Here is a 19319-nt window from a genome sequence, read left to right as displayed (position 1 = left end):
AAGGGGGTGCCCTAGCTAGGCCCTAGTGGCACCTTTAATGCCACAGGGCTGGGTGATAAAAGCTGCTCTGGGAGCTGTGATAGCAGCAGCCTACCCCACCCAGGGTAGGTGGGACTCTGGACAGCCATGATAGGCAAGAAGTTTCAAAACATATATGCTCATGTATACGTAGGCACACACACACATGTATGCAAGAACACATTCACAGACTGGTATAGAGGACAGTCTTGTGCTGAGGTAGCCCTCAAGTGTTTTAGGAGAGATTGCCTCAAATCCCAGCCCCCACCATGAGCTGCTCGTGCCTCTCCTGTACTATAATGTCTCCTGCTGACTATAATGGGACTAGGAAGATTAGTGGGGTGAATGATCCATTGCTGAGCTTTCAGTTTGTGCTAGGGCACAAATATATGTCAGCTAAGTTCACAACTATCCTTTGAGAGGATCCTATAATTAGTTCCCACTTTCTCTATGAAGAAACTGAACCATAGAGGAGTTAACTTACACTGGACACAGCGCTGGGACACAGCTCAGAATATTTGGAACCGAATCTGGCTTTGGGTTCCATCCTCTGAATCCTAGTCTCAGATCCCTAGTGGGACAAGACTCTTCCCAGGATGTGTCATGGAAAGCCTGACTACACCACGCTGCACAGTGTTTCCTTCTTGGCCTGCCAGTTTACACCTCCACAACTCTTTCCCCTATTGGGCACTCTCATATTAAGGGTGAAGCTACTGTGAAGAGGGAGATAATGTATATGGGGCTGCAATCAAGCCTATTATCTTAGGAGCTCTAGCAGGCTCAGAGGGGCAAAACTTGTCCGTTCTAGCTATCCCTGTAGTCCTTGTGGTCTGTCCCTGGCTCTAAACTGAGATCAGGTTCCCTGAGGCTCTTTAATAATTCCTGTATCTGGCACCTCTGTGGGATGATTGGAATGTGGGCTCAGCAGACACTATCAACCAAGGTACATTGATATGGCCTCCTAATGTGGCTTGAGCATTCCCAATCATGGTGGCCAGAGTGGGCACCAGAGCCAGGGTTGCACCCCAAGGGCTTTCTCTAACCTGGTTCTAAAGCCAAGCACCATTTTCCTGCCTTTCCTCTGCGCTGGGTCTTACACGGCTCCAGGGACTGACCTAATTGGGGTGGTGAGGAAATGAAGAAAAGACAGACAGAAAAGCTGGAATATAGTGGACTGGGCTCTCTGGTGGAAAAGCTTCAGCATCCCAGAATCTCAGTATGTTCATCATTTACAGCTGAACAGGCAGGCAGGGTTTGTGGTATACAGCTAAATCAAGGGGGCAAGCTTAACTAATCTCAGTAGGAGCAGGGAGTATTGGTGAAATTATTAAGGCCACTCCACGTAGTTAAAGGGAGATTTATTTAATGGCATAACTTACATATTAAGGGGTAGGTAGGTCGCGGGGTCTGGGGAAGGTGTATCACAGTCCAGCAGTGTTCTCTGGAGCTCTGCTTGGCCCACCTCCACCGTCCAGGGTCCCGGAATCAAGTGAGAGTGCAGCCCATCCTGATCTCCGGTCTCCAGGCGCCTCCCTTGGCCCCTGCTTTGTAGGCGTGACAGTTGCTGAAGTCTCAATGGGGGTTGAAACTTCCAGATCAAAGCTGGAATGGCTACCCACTACAGGGGAGCAGTCTTCAGGCTGTATATATCTGAGAGGAAAAAGCTATGGCAGACATTTTCTGCATGGACTATCAACATTCACACTCAGAACATAGGAAAGCCTTGTCGTTTCTCTGAGCTTCACCTGGAGGAAAGGCTTTGCCAGATTTTCATAGGTCTGGGGCTTTGGTGTTGATCTTGCAGGCTCATGTAAGAAACACAAACTCACACAGGCCTCCTCTGCTCCCCACACTACTGGTTATGATCCTTCAAGGCCATACCAAGTAAATGGACTTGACAGTGTGGAAAGGTCACTACAAAAGAACAGCTAAAACAGTCATCTGTAGGAAATGTGACTGGTGTCTCCATCTGAGGCCCATCCTACCACTGCACCTTGACATAAAGCATTGAGAACAGTACAACCAGAAAGTTCTTGGTTATTGGCTGACACACTGACTGTGTATGGAATTTCAGGTTGGTCAGACCATTCTCTTTCAGACTAAGAAGGCTCCATTGCTTGCCAGCTCCTTGTTGGGAGGTTTGAGGCATTTTGATTCTTCATAGGATCTGTCCTTCCTCTGAAGGTTTCTAGTCTATTCTGTGTAACCAGTGTCTAAAAATCCCAGGGATGTATTTCAGGCGAATCTGTCATCAATCTCTGGACAGACTTCCAGGTTATCTCAAAAGGAAAGCATGTCCTCTCATGGACCCTTGAGCTTTCCTTCACACAAGTCATGACAGACTATAATTACAATGAGAGGCACACAGAAACAACCTGTGAGAACAGAACACAACTGGATAGGGAGGGCTAATAAGAGCCACTAACAATTCAGAGGCAAGACAGTTGGGATACTAAGTCTCTTCAAATACTAGTAGGGTCAATTTTACGGGTGTGAAAGACAATATTGTAAACAAAAACAAAAAGCAAACTGGAGAGGAGGTAAGGAGAGGGCTGAGGAGAGGCAGGAATTCAAGGCTAGCCTAGGCTACATGAGACCCTGTAGTGGTTTGAATGAAAATGTCCTCCTTAGCTCAGATGTTCAAATACACGGTCCCCAGTTGGTAGTGCTATTTGGGCAGGCTTGGAGGTGTGGCCTGGCTAGAGGAAGTAAGTCACTGTGGGTGGGATTTGAGGTTTCAAAGCTGCAGGTCATTCTAGGTTTACTATCTGTGTTTTGTGCTTACAGTTTGAGATGTGAGCTCTCAGCTCCAGCTCACGTCACCAAGTCTGTCACCAGTTATATCACACCAATAGAAAAATAACTAATACAGACCCCTTTCAAAACAGGAAGAAACAATAGCTGTACCTATTTATTGTCACAATATAGCATTACAATATTTTCTGGCAAACAGCTAAGATAAATGAGTACATAAATGTGGAAAAAAGTCTCAGGCATCACTGAAACAACTGCAATTTTATTCAAATTTTTAGGCAAAAAGATTTATCAACATCAATGTCATTCATGAAATTTTCCATTTCTACAATGTTGAAAGACAGAAAAAAATATTAATACAGATGCTCATATGCTGCAAGGAAATGACAACTTTAGAAAACAGCACAAAGCAGGGTGGTGGTGGTGGTGCTGGTGCTGGTGCTGGTGGTGGTGGTGGTGCAGGTGCACACCTTTAATCCCAGCACTTGGGAGGTAGAGGCAGGAGGATCTCTAAGTTTGAGGCCAGGCTGGTCTACAGAGTGAGTTCCAGGACAGCCAGGGCTACACAGAGAAACCCTGTCTTGAAAACCAAAAAAAAAAAAAAAAAAGAACAAGAAAAAGAAAAGAAAACAGCACAAAGCTGGCATAACAGGAATATTTCCAGGCTCCTAAACTGAGCCAAGTTACTCTAAGGTTGGTAGCTTGATCAGTCCCCAAACCAATCTCCAGACCTGCTCAGCTTGTAGCAGGGTTCAGAAGCACTACACAAGCAAAGGGAATATCATTGATTTTAGAGTTGGTCATTACTCAAATCTTCTAACAAGATGACTTCACATCTAGATCAAACCATCACAAAGCATCACTGTGAACAGCTCAGAAATGTTGATAATAGACAAGAAGGAAGCGATGGGAGAAGGGCACAGTGGACACCAGCCACCACACCAACACACTCACTCACAGTTCTTTACCTCTGCAGCGGAGTGCGGCTCACTATACCTAAACTTCATAAGTCTCTGTTCATATCACCAGGGAGGCCTAATCTAGCCAGTTTTACAGTGTACACAACTTCAGAATTGTATAACCTTTCCTCTGAAATAACCCATACTTTACAAAGCTGAGAAACAAGACATCAAGGGATCTTAAGCAAATCCAGCCAAGGAGTAAATGGGAAGAATTCGTGAGGGAAAGGACTGTAGCAAATCATGAGCTCCTTGACCAAATAGTTGGAACCTGACCACCTGACTCTGAGGCACTTCCCTCAGTTCACAGTGATGCTTTGATGGTAAGACGGGAGTTATCTTATTAGAAGATCCATCACACTCATAAGAGATTCTGCCCTCTGGCCAGTTCATTTGCTGAGATTCCTCATTATGTTTAGAGAGGATCCTCTGTACCCAGATCCAAAATGATTCCAGTGGTTCAGATAGTGAAAGAGCTGATACAGCTGCAAACGCTTCTCAAATCCTGGGGTTTTAGGGATTTTACTGTGGTAGGCAGAGTAAAAGGAGCTACTGAAGCCCCCAAACATGCCGGCTATTGCCAGCTCATATTCTGAGTGGCCGTAGAAAGAAGCTGGATCGAAAATGATGGGCCCAGAAGAATCTTCTGCTACATTCCCTCCCCAGAGGTCTCCGTGAAGTAAGGAGGGCACAATTTCCAGGTTATGGAACAGGTCAGGAATCTTCAACTGCAAGGAGAAAGATGGAACCTTAAACAAAGTGGTCAACGAATATGAAGGTGTAAATGTTTTCCTAAGTGTTGTTCCACATATCTGAGCAGGTACTCAGATGTGCCCAACTGAGAGAGAGCAGATGGGACACTGTGGTAAGAAGCAGACTCAGATGCTACCCCTGCTTTGGTGCCTCCCCTGTATCAGGGCTCAGTGGGGTATATGGTTGGCAATGGGCATACAACAGAGGCCCTTGCTCACCTGCAGAGCAGACCACAGCTCAAGAGCTTCCCGGTCTCCAGACCTCTTCTCCACCATGTCCAACTGGGGCTGAATGCGCTGCCTGGCGTAGAATGTGACCCAATCCTTCTGCCAGTCATTTACCTGCACAGGAGACAGTAAAGAAGAAAGCAGACTGTCTTAGTCAGGGTTTCTATTGCTGTGATGAAACACCATGACCAAAAAGCAAGTTGGGGAGGAAAGGGTTTATTAGGCTTACACTTCAACATTGCGGTTCATCACTGAAAGAAGTCAGGACAAGAACTCAAACAGGACAGGATCCCAGAGGCAGGAGTTGATGCAGAGGCCATGGAGGGGAGCTGCTTACTGGCTTGCTTAGCCCACCTTCTTATAGAACCCAGGATCAACAGCCCAGGAATGGCACCACCCACAATGGGCATTGATCATTAAATGAGAAAAGGCCTTACAGCTGGATCTCATGGAGGCATTTCCTCAACTGAGGCTCCTTCCTCTGATGACTCTAGTGTGTGTCAAGTTGATACACAAAACCAGCCAGTACACAGACTTTATCAGAAAACTCCAGGACTGAAGGAGACTTGAGTGCCCAGTCATCCCAAAGTAGAATGGGCTGCAGGAAGCATAAAGAGAGGTAGCAGCCACAGGAGGCTAAGGAGGTGAGAGAGGACCAAGCAACACGAAGCCTCAACACAGGCTGAGACGGTAGGTCCAGTGTCCCAGGGGAATGGTAAGCAAGGTATGCCAGGTGACCAGTTGCAGCCTCCCAAGCCTGAAGATCAACTAAAACCATTTAATTATAACAACTATGGAACAAAGGCCAGAGCTAGCTGACCCTCTAGATCTCATGGCTTGTTTCTGACCATCTTCCAACACTTACCTGGCCACATTTTACCTTGTCCTGGGAGAGATGAGAAAAGTCATTTGGAGCCTCTTTCAAAAGAACTGCCAAGGAAGAATGTCCAAGCACAGGTGCTTACCACCCAGAAGGGAAGTAAGTTAGATACGTGAGAGTAAATCAGCTCAGAGCAGGACACGACACAGGAAGACAAAACACCATACATACACACAAGCACATAGGCATTTGCACATATCTGCATGTAAACACACATGCATCATGAGTTACAGGTAAGAGAGGAAAGACCAATGCCAGCAGACATTTACCCTAAACATGTAGGACCTGAAAACTCCATACAAAGCAGGTTTACATACAACCTCCTACACATTTCTAAATCTATGGCCCCTGTGCCCACCATAAAACATCTAGAACTTTCCAGATTCTGCATTCACTCCTTCTGGGAAAAAGCTTCCCTAGTTTGCTTTTCGTTACTGTGATAAAATACCCTGATAAAACCAACCTAGGGGTATTTTTTATTTGTTTGTTTTTTATCTTACAATTCCAAATTATGTTCCATCATTTCAGTAAGGTCAAGGCAGGCAGGAACTAAAAACAGCTATTCACATCCAAAGTCAGGGAATGGTGCTGCCCAAATTCAGGGTGGATCTTCCTACATCAAGTAATCCAACTAAGAAAATCTGTCACAGGCTTGCCCAAAGGCCAACTCAATTCAGATAATTCCTCATTGTGACTCTAGGTCATTCTAGGTTGTGACAAGTTGACAATGAAAACTGACCCTCACAACTGTCATCCTATCTACTTTATATCTGCTGGACATCAGGCAGCACTTCCTAGGTAGAAACGCCCAGGGGAACAGACTTAAAACCATAAACATGAAAGATATGATGCCCTGTCATTATGCTGTCTTTGAGAGTTTAATACTTTGGTATCCACAGAGGAGTAGACCCAAGACCTCTACTCACAGTAAAGTCCTCAGATGTTCAAGTTCTTAAATAGAACCCACACACTTCCTGCCTTACACTAAATCATCTCCACATTACTTATAATACCTAACTGCTGAGATGGCTCAGCAGTTAAGAGTGCTTGCTGCTCTTGTAGAGGTCCAGAGTTCAGGTCCCAGCACCATATCAAGCTACTCACAACCACCTGTGACTATAGCGCTATAAGATCTAATTCCTTCAAGCCTCAGCAGGTACCCACACATACACATGCATATATATATATATATATATATATATATATATATATATATATAAATTAAAAAATATTTAAAAAATAAATTGGGCATAGTGACATGCACCTTTAATCCCAAGAATTGGGAGGCAGAAACAGGCAGATGTCTATGAATTCAAGGCCATCTGGTCTACTTAGTAAGTTCCAAAAACAAACAAACAAATAAATAAATAATAAAAATAAGCAAAATAAAATAAAAGTTACAAATTTTCTAATTTTTAACCCCTCATTGAAATTAAACATCCTAACTTGCTGTTCCTTCTGTCTCATTTTCCATCTTAATGTAACATTTGAATTTACTTCATGTCAACTTCTTAAAAATTATCAGGGAAAAAAGGGTGCAAATACTTACAAAATCTCACAGAAAAGGAATAGAGTAATTTCCCCACTGTATTTGAATAGCCAGTCTGACTATGAAATGGAAGTAAGTTCTATGCCACTCACCTGGGGGAGGTATCCACAGCATGTCACTACATCAAACCCAAACTGGTCCACAAAGAGCCGCTCTTCCTGTCCACTTCCTTTTCCTTTTACACAAAAGGAAACAAAGAAAGGTGACTAGCTTGTCCCCTTATTCCAAGAGACCCTCGGCCCACTCTGGGAGCTTAGAGTTGTTGCTTTGCAGTCAATATGCCCTTACTGCCTCATGCTTGCACCTAGAGATAAGCAAGACCCCTCAGATCACTCAGAACAGCATCTGCTTTAGCAGACTTAATTATGGTGGTATTTTATTTGTACTGAAATGTGATTTTAATAACGTGACAAGAATCCATTAAAAACTGCTTGGCTTGGCTTGGCGGCAGGTCCAGTTTCCAGCCTGAGCGGCCCTGGCTCCCTAGCTCGGGCCCAGCTCGGGCCCAGGTCGGCTTGGCCTCAGGCCGGACTGACTGTAGCCCCAAGCGGTTGCACGCAGTTAAAGCTACTTGCTTAAAGCTGGTGCTACAAACAACTCAGGCCTGCCCTGCCGAACAGGGCCCCTGCCTGCAAAACCAATGCACGTGGTCAGAGCTTAAGGAAGCCAGAGCCAAGCCTTGACTCGGCTCAAGCGGGAACACGTGGCTGGATAGCCAGAACTTGTGGCTATGCTTTTGCTTGCTTTCTCTCTCTCTCTCTCTCTCTCTCTCTCTCTCTCTCTCTCTCTCTCTCTCTCTCTCTCTCTCTGGATTCACATCTCGGACACTAGGTGGCTGTTTTGAAATTCCCTTGGATTTCTACTGTTCTATGCAGACTTGGTAAGTCAAATAAGATATCAAATATTTTAAAGGAAACTATTTAAAAGATAATTTTTTCCACATTAAAAAAAATGGGTTTTATGTGTACATTGGAAGAAAATTGGGTTTTGTGTGAAATTTTAGGCAATCTGACAATGGGACAACTATATGAGAAGATTAATATTGATCGAATTATGCAGTTTATTACTTTTCTTATCCTCATTTTACTATTCAAAAAGATAGTTAATTTAAGTGCCAGGATAACAGTTTTAGAAAAACCTGTTAAACCTGTAAAAATGAATTATAGAGAAATTCAGATTCAGACAGAAGAAATTAACAGTGAAGTTGTTTCAAAATTGGATCATAAGGTTATAGAAAAAAAGCCTGTTTTCACACAATCACCCTTAATTTATCCGGTAGCCATAGAGCAGCTACCTGGTGAAGAGAATAGACAAACTACTTGGATTCCAATTGAAATGTTAGACTTGACTTCAGCAGTAAAGAGAATGGTCCCAAATTCAGAAGCCAGTCAGATAATAATCGAATCTTTGGCTTTTGAGAACGCAAATGCAGCGTGCAAGAGAATAATCAGGCCGTTAAAGGCAAGATCTGCACCCTTAGAAGATTGGATTAGAGACACGGTTAATGTTGAGACTCATGACCATGATGATATGTAGGTAGGAGAAGCAATTTCAAAAGGTTTGAGGAATGTTAGATGTTTTGGATGTGGAAAGCAAGGACATTTGAAAAGGGACTGTAAGCCGGACGGTGGTGGCGCACGCCTTTAATCCCAGCACTCGGGAGGCAGAGCCAGGCGGATCTCTGTGAGTTCGAGGCCAGCCTGGGCTACCAAGTGAGTTCCAGGAAAGGCGCAAAGCTACACAGAGAAACCCTGTCTCGAAAAACCAAAAAAAAAAAAGAAAAAAAGAAAAAAGAAAAGGGACTGTAGACAAGTCATTTCTAGAAACAATGTTTCTTCAAGGAACACTGGTAACAGAATGCACCTTCCTTCTGGAGTATGCAGAAGGTGTGGTAAGGGAAAACACTGGACCAACGAATGTAGATCAACAAGGGACAGACAAGGTAACCCTTTGCCTCGGGCTTTGGGAAACTCCCAGAGGGTCCTCAGGCAGGCCCCCACAGTAAATCCAGTTCAAACCTTTCCTGCAGTTGTAGAGGAAACCCCTACTCAGAGCAATTAAATAACCAAATGCCTATTGGAATAAATCATGCTGGTCAGGATGATGAAACAGAGAGAATAGAAAATTCAGGAAAAAAACATTAAGAAAATTTTTTGGCAAACTTCTATTAATGAACAAAGACCAAAATTAACAATAAAAATAAATGGTGTTTTGTTGTCTGGTCTGGTAGACACAAGTGCGGACATTACCATAATTGCACCAGAATTTTGGCATCCAACTTGGCCTCTTCAGGAGGTAAACGTTCAACTGTTAGGAATTGGGACATTATCTCGAGTGAAACAGAGTGCAAGATGGCTCGAATGTATAGGTCCAGAAGGACAGAGAGGAAAATTAAAACCATATATGGCTAACATAGGTATGAACCTGTGGGGTTGAGACTTGTTGCAACAATGGAATACTCAGATTAACATCCCTCCAATCTTAGAAACAAATCATAAACTAGCACATGTTTCTGAGAGAAATATTAGAAGGCATTATTCTGAGTGGTCACCAGCCATCCATATTATACAAGAACAGGGCACAACAACTGATGATCTCCCAAAGACACCAACAGCTCTACCTTTAAAATGGTTAACAGACAAGCCTGTATGGGTCCAGCAATGGCCTTTAACAACAGAGAAACAGGCTTTAGAAGAGCTGGTAGAAGAACAGTTAAATGCTCAGCATATTGAGGAATCAACCAGCCCTTGGAATTCTCCTGTATTTGTTATTAAAAAGAAATCTGGTAAATGGAGAATGGTAACAGACCTTAGAGCAAAAACAGTTTTTTGCTTATTACAATATAAAGCATATTACAGGCATACCACTTAATCCTACAGGTCAAGCAGTTATAGAAAGATCAAACAGAACTCTAAAGGATATGCTAAATAAACAGAAAGGGGTAACAAAAACCCCCAGAAATAGACTGCATAATGCTCTATTAACTTTGAACTTTCTTAATGCCAATGAGAAAGGAACAACAGCTGCAGAGAGACATTGGATAATAGAAAAAACTACAGAATTAAATCAGCCTATATACTTTAAGGATGTGCTGACTTCAGAATGGAAACCAGGGTATGTATTACGTTGGGGACGAGGTTTTGCTTTTGTTGCTACAGGAGAAGATAAGCTGTGGGTACCATCAAAATTGATAAAGGTTTGATTTGAACAAGAAAGACCTCTTAATTAGAGGAGGTGATAGTTCATCAACCAGCATGAACATCCAATTTAAACTAACTTATACCAGTAACACATGCCTTTTCATTTAATCAGATAATAACTTGCCAAAAAGGAACATCCCCAAAATTAGTCTTGGTGAAAGGTTTTTGTTTTTGTCTTTTAGGAGAATGAAGGTTAAGGAATCTGAAGAACACTGGACAAATGAGACAACTAAAGAAAAGGGACAAATCATCTATCCTAGGAAACAGAGTAAAACGGCGTATGGGTATATATTATCTAAAAATTTTATGTCTTCCTAAATTTTTGTTTCTGCTTTTCTCTAAAGATTTAACACTATTGGTCTTCTAATAGTCCTAGTTCAATTAAAATTTAAAGCTGACTTTGGAGTTGGAGAATGGCTCTCTCCTTCTTTAAACTCAAGCATGTTGTTAAAAGGAAAATGCAAACTCCCTGTATCATGCCAGAATAAAAGAGGCATCTTCTGCTATGGGACAGGAGAAAAGCCAAATTAATTAAGGGACTATTCTATTACTAATCTCAACTCTTTGATTCTATTCTGATTCTTTAAACTTTTCTTAAAGTATAAATTTTATATCAAAATTTACAAGATTAATATATATAGATATATAGATATATATACATTTTAAACTTTGTTAAGATATGAATGGTCATATAGAGTACTAATTAATTCTAGAAAAAAGGCTTCAATTAGCTGCATATATATGTCTTTGTGTTCGAGTCTCTTATCAGTTTTCTGCAGGAAATCACGGCCAGGCCTAACATCAACTGAAGTCTCCAGGAAGAAGATGGGGCCCACAACAACAACAATTCCACGTGGATAATAATAATATCATTAAGCTGACAAACATCATCTACAGATCAGCTTTGGACTACAGAGTGCTCAGAGCAATTTTGAGATGGCTAGCTGAGATGATCCAGTCTCAAAGACTACTTGAATAAGGACTTGAGATAAACCCTGAACTTTGGCATTATACACAGACTGGATAACGAAGGATATAGTTACCTTTCCTAGAATTTGACAATTAACCTAAAATTTTTCTTTCAGGATAAAGATAACTTCGCCCATACCCAGCAGGAAGCAATTTAAGAATACGACACCCACATTCCCAAAAAGGTGGTGTGGGGCGGGTGGTTTTTTGGTCTTTTTAATGGGTTTTGGGTCTGGGATAATTTTCATTGTTTAGCGGAGTTGGTTACAAGTTGTTGTCAAGGGTTAGGAAAAAGGCTAAGCAAAGGAGATTAGATTTAAGGTTCTTGTTTAAAAAAAGAAAAGAAAAAGACAATTACTAGTTTTAAATACTTTACATTGGATTGGATTGTTTTATATTGGATACAAATTATATATATTGAAATTGATATTGTTAGAAAATGCTATATGTATATTTCTAACTGTATTTATACCGTTCATTTAACAATGTAATACAATTTTCTGATCCTTGAATGTTATTATTACCAACTATTAGGATATAAAGAAATGAAAATTAGTAGTTAGACATTATAATAGAACTTGTAGTCATATTAGGTATGTTTTTAAAAATTGAACAGATATATTTTAGATAGACAGGTCATCTTCAAATCCTTCAGAGATTTACAGAATATGGCATTCAAAATGTTTTAATAACTTAGAAAATTTTTCTTTTTTGTTATGACCATAAGACATGTCGGCTCCTGGCAGTACCAATCTACTTCAGAGAAAATATGGGCAAATGAAGAAACTGCATATGGAGTTAACTTTCATTGTGGCAAAAGTTAGCCACTGGACAACAAAGTATCCTCGAATCAACAGGACAAAATGGACAGACAGGACATGAAACAAAGGACTACCATTCTTGCCAAAACAAGTGTGGTTATGGCTTTATCAAAAGGCATCTTCTGAGGCCAGGACAATATGGCACCATCCCTGAAGCGGCCTTCGCAATCCGGAAAAGGTACAGTGCCCTTTTCTTCGAAGGCAGCTGAACAGGCAGTGAGCTGATGGCTTCTGATGTGCAATGGAACAGCAGCTGAAACAGTTATTCTTGAAGAGTAACTAAGCTCACACCTCTCAATAGTAGACTGGCATTTAATAGAGGGATGTGAAGAAGAACAGGATGCTGAGATGAAGCCACATATACACAGCCAAGAAGAATGGACAACTGAATTAAAAAAAAATCAACAATTTCCAGAATTTAAAATCCTGAATCATGACAGGACACTAGTGGAATTCAGGTGTTTCTGGTACATAGACTGCTCTCACCCAATGTGAGGTTGAACTGTTGACCTTGTGTACATCCTACTTCACAAATGAGTCTGTCAGATATGCAAAGCCTATAGGCTGAAGATGATGCCCCAGCACTGCGGAGAAACCTCAGGTGAATGTCCAGGCAGCTGGCCATTTCTGTCAACTCACAAATTTTTTGGAAGTTGCTTGCATGTACTTCCTGTTTTTATTTTTTATTAGGTAATATTGTTTTCCTTCTTGGATCTCTGAGGGAGTTATTAGTTAGTTATAGTTGAAGACTAGTTAGGATAGAAAGTGAATTAGGTACATTTTGGACTTACCAAAATAGGATAGATAATGGAATTATTTTCTCTAAATTTGTCAAATACAAATGGACTAGACATTGTTTAGGTATTTATTACTTGTATATATTGTATATAGTTATTATACTTTTGTATATAGTTTTTCTTATGTTAGTTATAATCTTTTTCCTTTTTTCTTTTTATTAAAATAGAAAAGGGGAAATATGGTGGTATTTTATTTGTACTGAAATGTTATTTTAATTGTATGTTAATGAATAAAGTTGCCTGGGGGTCAGAGCTATTAGAGCCATAGCAAAAGCTGGGCATTGGTGGTGCACGCCTTTAATCCCAGCACTTGGTAGGCAGAGCTAGGTAGATCTCTGTGTGTTCAAGGATACAGCCAGCATTGGAGACACACGCCTTTAATCTCAATACCATAGAAGACCTGGAGGTCTTCCTGTTTTTATTTTTTATTAGGTAATATTGTTTTCCTTCTTGGATCTCTGAGGGAGTTGAAGATTAGTTAGTTATAGTTGAAGACTAGTTAGGATAGAAAGTGAATTAGGTACATTTTGGACTTACCAAAATAGGATAGATAATGGAATTATTTTCTCTAAATTTGTCAAATACAAATGGACTAGACATTGTATTTGTCTAGTCCATTTGTCACAGACAGGCAGTGACGAGGCAGTCATGCAGTTGGTTTTACAACCAATGAGAAGGCAGAACAGAAAGTCTATATAAAGACAAACAGACAGGAAGTAGGTCTCTTTCGGAAAGGTCTCTTGGCTGAAGAGGCTAGCTGCAGCAGGTGGGTAAGGCTCTTAGCTCTGATCTCTTGGCTTTCGTCTTTGCATTGGCTCTGTGTTTCTTATTTAATTGGTTGGTTACATCTACACTTAATACCCAAGGACACTAGCTATTCCAGAAGCAGAACCAAGTACCAGAGGATGCATGGGGATGAAGGGATATATAAGTGTCAAAAATACATTAGGAAAGGAGGTTTTTCAGTGGCCTATGTAGTTCCATTTTTGACAGATAAAACTATTATACTTGCTGGGTGATGGTGGCACACACCTTGAATCTTAGTACTAGAGAGGCAGAGACAAGCAGACCTCTGTCAGTTCAAGGCCAGCCTGGTGTACAGATCGAGTTTCAGGATAGCCAAAGCTACACAGAGAAACCCTGTCTCAAAAAACAAACAAAAACTTATTATACTTTGGAATGGCCTCAACCTCATGTGTCTCCCCAAACTCAAGAAAATCTCAACAAATGAATTCTGTGCAGCTTGGAAGCAACAGGAAAGCCAGTTAACAGGGCCTATTAGGAGATCCTCACAAGACAAGGAGACAGGCTGGTGGTACTGCCAGTATATCATCACAGGATGGGCAGGCTGCCAGGACCACAAGCAGAACTATACACAACACAGTAACTTCTGGATTATCTGTTTTCTGACTATCAGCTATTCTGTCTAGCACAAGAGGTACATGTGAATTATCAACTGTCAGCCTGAAAATACTGGAAAATTCTCTCAATGCTAACACCATACTTTGTTCTAGATGGGCGGTATTAGGGCTGTCATTCTGAGTCTCAAGAATGGTATGTACATGGAAGAGAAGACAATGTGTTTAAAGGAGTCACTTTATATTGAAAGCCTAAACAACTTTGATTAGACTTCCTTCTGGAGAGTTAGACGTAAAGCAAATGTAACATCACATAGCTTCAAGTCCAGTGATATTTCCTGTTTTCAGTATGTCTAAGACACTTTGTGCCAATCATATGCATTTGTGTTCACTATACTGCAAATGTGCAGCCTTAGGGTGACCACGCTTGCTTTGGCATCACCACAGGCTACAGCATTACCCCATCCCTGAGCCCATGCTGGCTGAAGGCCCTTCTCCAGACAGGGTCCCTTATGGCTCACACAGTCCCTTACCCACAATGCCAGCCTCCTTCAGGAGCTGCTCTCCAAGCTTCTTGTTCTCAAGGTGTAGATCTGCAAGCTGGGCCCCAAGCTTGGCGGCATGACTAAAACCAAAATGCAGAAACTAAACAGATGACACACAGCAGATCCGTCTGAAAGATCTCCACATAAAGCAGGTCAAACATTGAGTATAAAGTTCATTATACTGGAGGCTGGAGAGATGACTCAGTGGTTAAGAGCACTGATTGTTCCTCTAGAGGACCAGGGTTCAATTCCCAGCACCCACGTGGCAGCTCACAATTGTCCAGATGGATCCAGTTCCAGGGACCTATCACACCAGGCATGCATGTGGTGCACATATTTGTGCTGTGCATGCAGGCAAAATACCCATACACATAAAATAAAATACATAAATCTTTTTTTAAAAAAAAAAAGTTAATTCTATTGAAATAAGAGGAGAACTAAGTGTGGTGGCACAATAGTAAGAATCCTAGGAAGGAGGAGGCAGGAGGATCAAGACTCAGCTGCATGAGACCCTGTTTCAAAAATAGACAAAATCGAAACAGGAGGTTCCCATTATTTGACCACCTTTCCTAGGCTTCACAATGAGTCTCTGTGATCATCTCACTTTGAGAGAGTGCTCTCTGGCTTTTAGTTGACAGACAGTGCTATGAACCATCATCTATGCAGTCATGGTCCTTTACACCACACCTCGAAGTCATGCCCCCAAATACAAGATTCCAAAATAAAAGAACCACACAGGCGAAAAATAAAGCCTTTGCTTTTAACCAGAAAGGATGGCATCAAAACAGACCTGCTCAGATACCGCATATCCAAATGCTCCATCACCAGCATACTCCCACCTCCTGGGGCATCGAGAACCTTGATAGGCTTGGGTACTTTCACTGTCTCTGTCTTCATGATGGCAGTTAAACTTGCCATTTCACCTTCAAACATTCTTTTAGCCTGTCAGTAAAACAATGGAGGAGACACCAAGGTCACCAAAGAAAGACTATTTAGACATGCTTTCTTCTGGCATTACAATTCAAACCACACTTACACTAGACAGAGGACTCAACAGAAACAGACAGTGTTTTCAGGGTACTCATCAGAAAATTAGGCTGTAAATGCCAAAGTAACACAGGTATAGGCAAGCTTGAATTTCCCAGTTTGGGACTGCATTTGTTTGTTTGTTTGTTTGTTTGTTTGTTTGTTTTCTGAGACAGTTTCTCTGTGTAGCCCTACCTGTCCTGGAACTTACCCTGTAGACCAGGCTGGCCTCAAACTCAGAGTCACCTGCCTCTGCCTCCTGGGTGCTGGGATTAAAGGTGTGCATCACCACCGCTCCGCTGGGACTGCGTTTTCTTTGGTTGGTTTTGTTTGGCTACCCTGGAACTGGCTATGTAGACCAGCTGGCCTCGAACTCATTGAGAACCACCTGCTTCTGCCTCCCACATGTGCCAATCACCACAATCAAGATCAAGAATCCAGATACCAACAGAAATTCTACTTCTTCTCACCCATAGCCACTGTCCACCCCCAGAACAGCTGTCTCTAGCCCGGCTTCTACTATTAAAGAGCTATTCTGCCAGTTCGGTCATTCTTTTTGTGTTGCTGGGGTTTTTGTTGTTGTTGATGTTGTTTTATGAGACAGGGTTTTGCTATGTAGTGCATGCTGGTCTCAAACTCACAATCCTCCTGAGTGCTGCTTGATCATTTTACACAGAGTCATATGGGTTCTGGGGTCTGGTGTATTTGTTATACCTTCATCATGTGTACTACTTCACAGTGTGAACATACCAAATGTAATCACTACTGAACAGTGCTGCCATGGAAATAATTCTACTTATTCTCATACTTACTACCTCTGTGATCTTGGGCAAGTTACTTAAGCTTTCTCTCCTTCAATTTCCTCACCTATAAAATGAGAGAATACTAAATTTCTTAGGCTTGGGCTATGATTAACTGAGTTAGCAGCTAACACACAGCCCATTCTAAACACTACAAATGTTACGATTACTCACTAACAGGCCGAAGTTTCTGAGAAGGAAGATAAGAACTATGTCCTTCACAGAAATTTCTTTAGAATATGAAGGAGAAGCTAAACTTTGGCAAAGGTCCTGGTGATAGAGACTACTTTAAGAGGCAGCATTGAAAAAAAATTCAGGAAAGGTTTAAAAAGAGACTGTGAAGCCATTAAGAAACAGAGCTCCTTTACAGACATAATTTATTGCTTATGTGGTCTGAAAAAGCTAGCTACTCATGAACAGACCTATAGGAAAATTAAGCCTCAGTCGGACCATTGTGAAAACAAAACAAAATCTGGAAATAATCTAAAAATGAGATAAACCAATCACGTAAGTAAGTTCACAAGAGTCACATAAGAGCAATCAAGTGGGGAAAAAAAACTTAGACCAGGTGGGTCCTAGAAAGGCATAAGAAAGCAAATACAAGAGCAGCCAGGTAGTCTTAAAAGTCTTAACTCCTAGAAAGTAGAGCATGGAAGAGTTGGATTTCCAACACAACAGGTATATGTAGAATCAGCAGATATTTACCATATGGCCTATATACCTGCATTGCTCATACTATATATTCCAGAGCAAGCAAGAAAATTTTCAAAGAAAGAAAGACTGAAAAATTGAAAATAGACTTTGAAGTGGAAATAACCCAGCAGGGGGCTGGAGAGAGATGGCTTAGTGGTTAAAAGTGCATACTGCTCTTGTAGAGGTCCTGAGTCCAGTTCCTAGCTCCCACATCAGGTAGGTCATAACCACCTGTAATTCCAGCGTCAGGAGGATCTGATGCCTCTGGTTCCCATGAGCACCACACTCACATCCCACACAACATATACACACATACATATCATCTTTAAAACTAAATAAATAAATCTTTTTTTAAAAAAGAACGCAACAGTATATGCTGACTAACGTGTAATCCTACCACTTGAGAGGCTGAGAATTCCATAGTAAGTTCCAGACTAGCCTGGGCTACATATAGATTGAAACTGTGTCTTTAAAAACAAAACAAAACAAAATTTTAAAAAAAGAAAAAAAAAAAAAAAACCACTTCCTGAGAGAGAGAATGTAGGTTCACAGATAGGACTTGAATTCAGGACCTCTGCAAGGCAAATCTGAGTTTGAGGCCAGCCTGTAGAATATGAAGGAGGACATCACTATCACACTAAGTCCTGGCACTGAGGATAAGTTAGTGCAAGAGTAACTTCAAGGACAGTTGACAGAGTTCAATGAACTGATGTCTGTAGGTAGGGGGTTGAAGGCAAGTCTCAAGAAAATAATTTCAAAGGTTGACACACATGTGAAAGGCAGGATTCCTTTCTTGAAAGAAAACTGAAAACAAATGCAAGCCAGGCTTGTGGCTAAGGCCTGTAACCCCAGCATTCAAGAGGCTGAAACAAGAAGATTGAGTTTGGAGGTCAGCCTTGTTACAGAAACCAATTCTAAGAAAATAAAAAAGCACTTTGAGTGTGTGTGAGGTGTAGGGCTTGGCAAGAAGATAAAACACCTTCAGTCTTATTAAAAAATACATTGCCAAGTCCTACGGAAGCCATCCACCTCTCTTCCAGGGAAGCCCTGAATGAACAGCTTTCAATGACAAAGGGATAACAACCACCAGGAACACAACTGAAGCAGTGGGGCTCGCCCTATGGAAGCAATAGGGCATTTTGGGAAAAGTTCGCACACAAACAGAACGTGGTGGGGTGAGTGCATTGTTTGATACTTTAAGATCTTTGATTTGTGAGCTTTAGTCTCTTCGAGTTGAAATAAGCTCCAGATAAATGCGGGTACTCTGACGTTTCTCAAAACTCGCCAAACATAAGGTTTTTCTCAAAGAAGTGGGCACTGCAATCTCAGAATACCACGCGCAGCACCCGCGTAGCCACTGCCGCCAGAGTGGGCAAAGGCAGGGAGGCCCAAGGCCAGAGTGAGACCGCCGGGGTATGGCGGTCACGCGTGGACAGCGGTCAGACGGAGCCTATCGCTATAGACTGGGCCTCTAGAGCTACCCACCAAGGACCTAGACCCAGAGCTAGAATCCCGGCCGGCTCGGGATCTCAGCACACACCCTAGACCCAACCCAGGCCCCCATTTCAGCCCCGGGCCAAGGAGCGGGACCCTAACCCAGCGCCGGCGGCCCTACCTCTGCCTTGGAGTTCACTTTCACAAACACTCGTCCTCTGTCCGTATCGTAACTCTGGCCCTGGCTAATGCACCCGCCTCCCGAGTGACCCGTAGCTTTGACTGAGCTGCATCCCAGCTCCTGCTTAAGCAGCGTCTCCATGATAGTTGACGGACAGCAACCTGCTTCAGGCCTGAAGCAGAAGCGGGTTTAGTGGTGGGGCGGGGCAGACACAGGCCAGTGACGGGATTGGGTGACAAGAAGGAAGGGGCGGGGAAATAAGCAGGGGGCGGGTCCGCGCCAAGACTGCGTCACTGGAGAGGGGGCGGGGAAATTTTGGAGGGACGGCACCTGACTGGTTAGGACTGGGTGAGAG

The 19319-nt window shown here is 42.2% G+C and overlaps 1 protein-coding gene across 1 annotated transcript; it reads right to left on the bottom strand.

The window, feature by feature from the left end:
* Positions 1-2895: 2895 nt before the first annotated feature.
* On the bottom strand, positions 2896-19178 carry Fn3krp (fructosamine 3 kinase related protein). Its single transcript, XM_059272343.1, has 6 exons — positions 18965-19178; positions 15621-15772; positions 14819-14910; positions 7233-7315; positions 4703-4825; positions 2896-4459 (listed from the first exon to the last, which is right to left on the bottom strand). The coding sequence occupies exons 1-6, from the start codon at positions 19103-19105 to the stop codon at positions 4121-4123; spliced, it is 930 nt and encodes a 309-aa protein (XP_059128326.1). The 5' UTR covers positions 19106-19178; the 3' UTR covers positions 2896-4120.
* Positions 19179-19319: the final 141 nt, after the last annotated feature.

This window comes from Peromyscus eremicus, chromosome 8a, assembly GCF_949786415.1.
Source record: "Peromyscus eremicus chromosome 8a, PerEre_H2_v1, whole genome shotgun sequence".
NCBI lineage: Eukaryota > Metazoa > Chordata > Mammalia > Rodentia > Cricetidae > Peromyscus > Peromyscus eremicus.
This window is presented reverse-complemented; position numbering and strand designations above follow the sequence as displayed.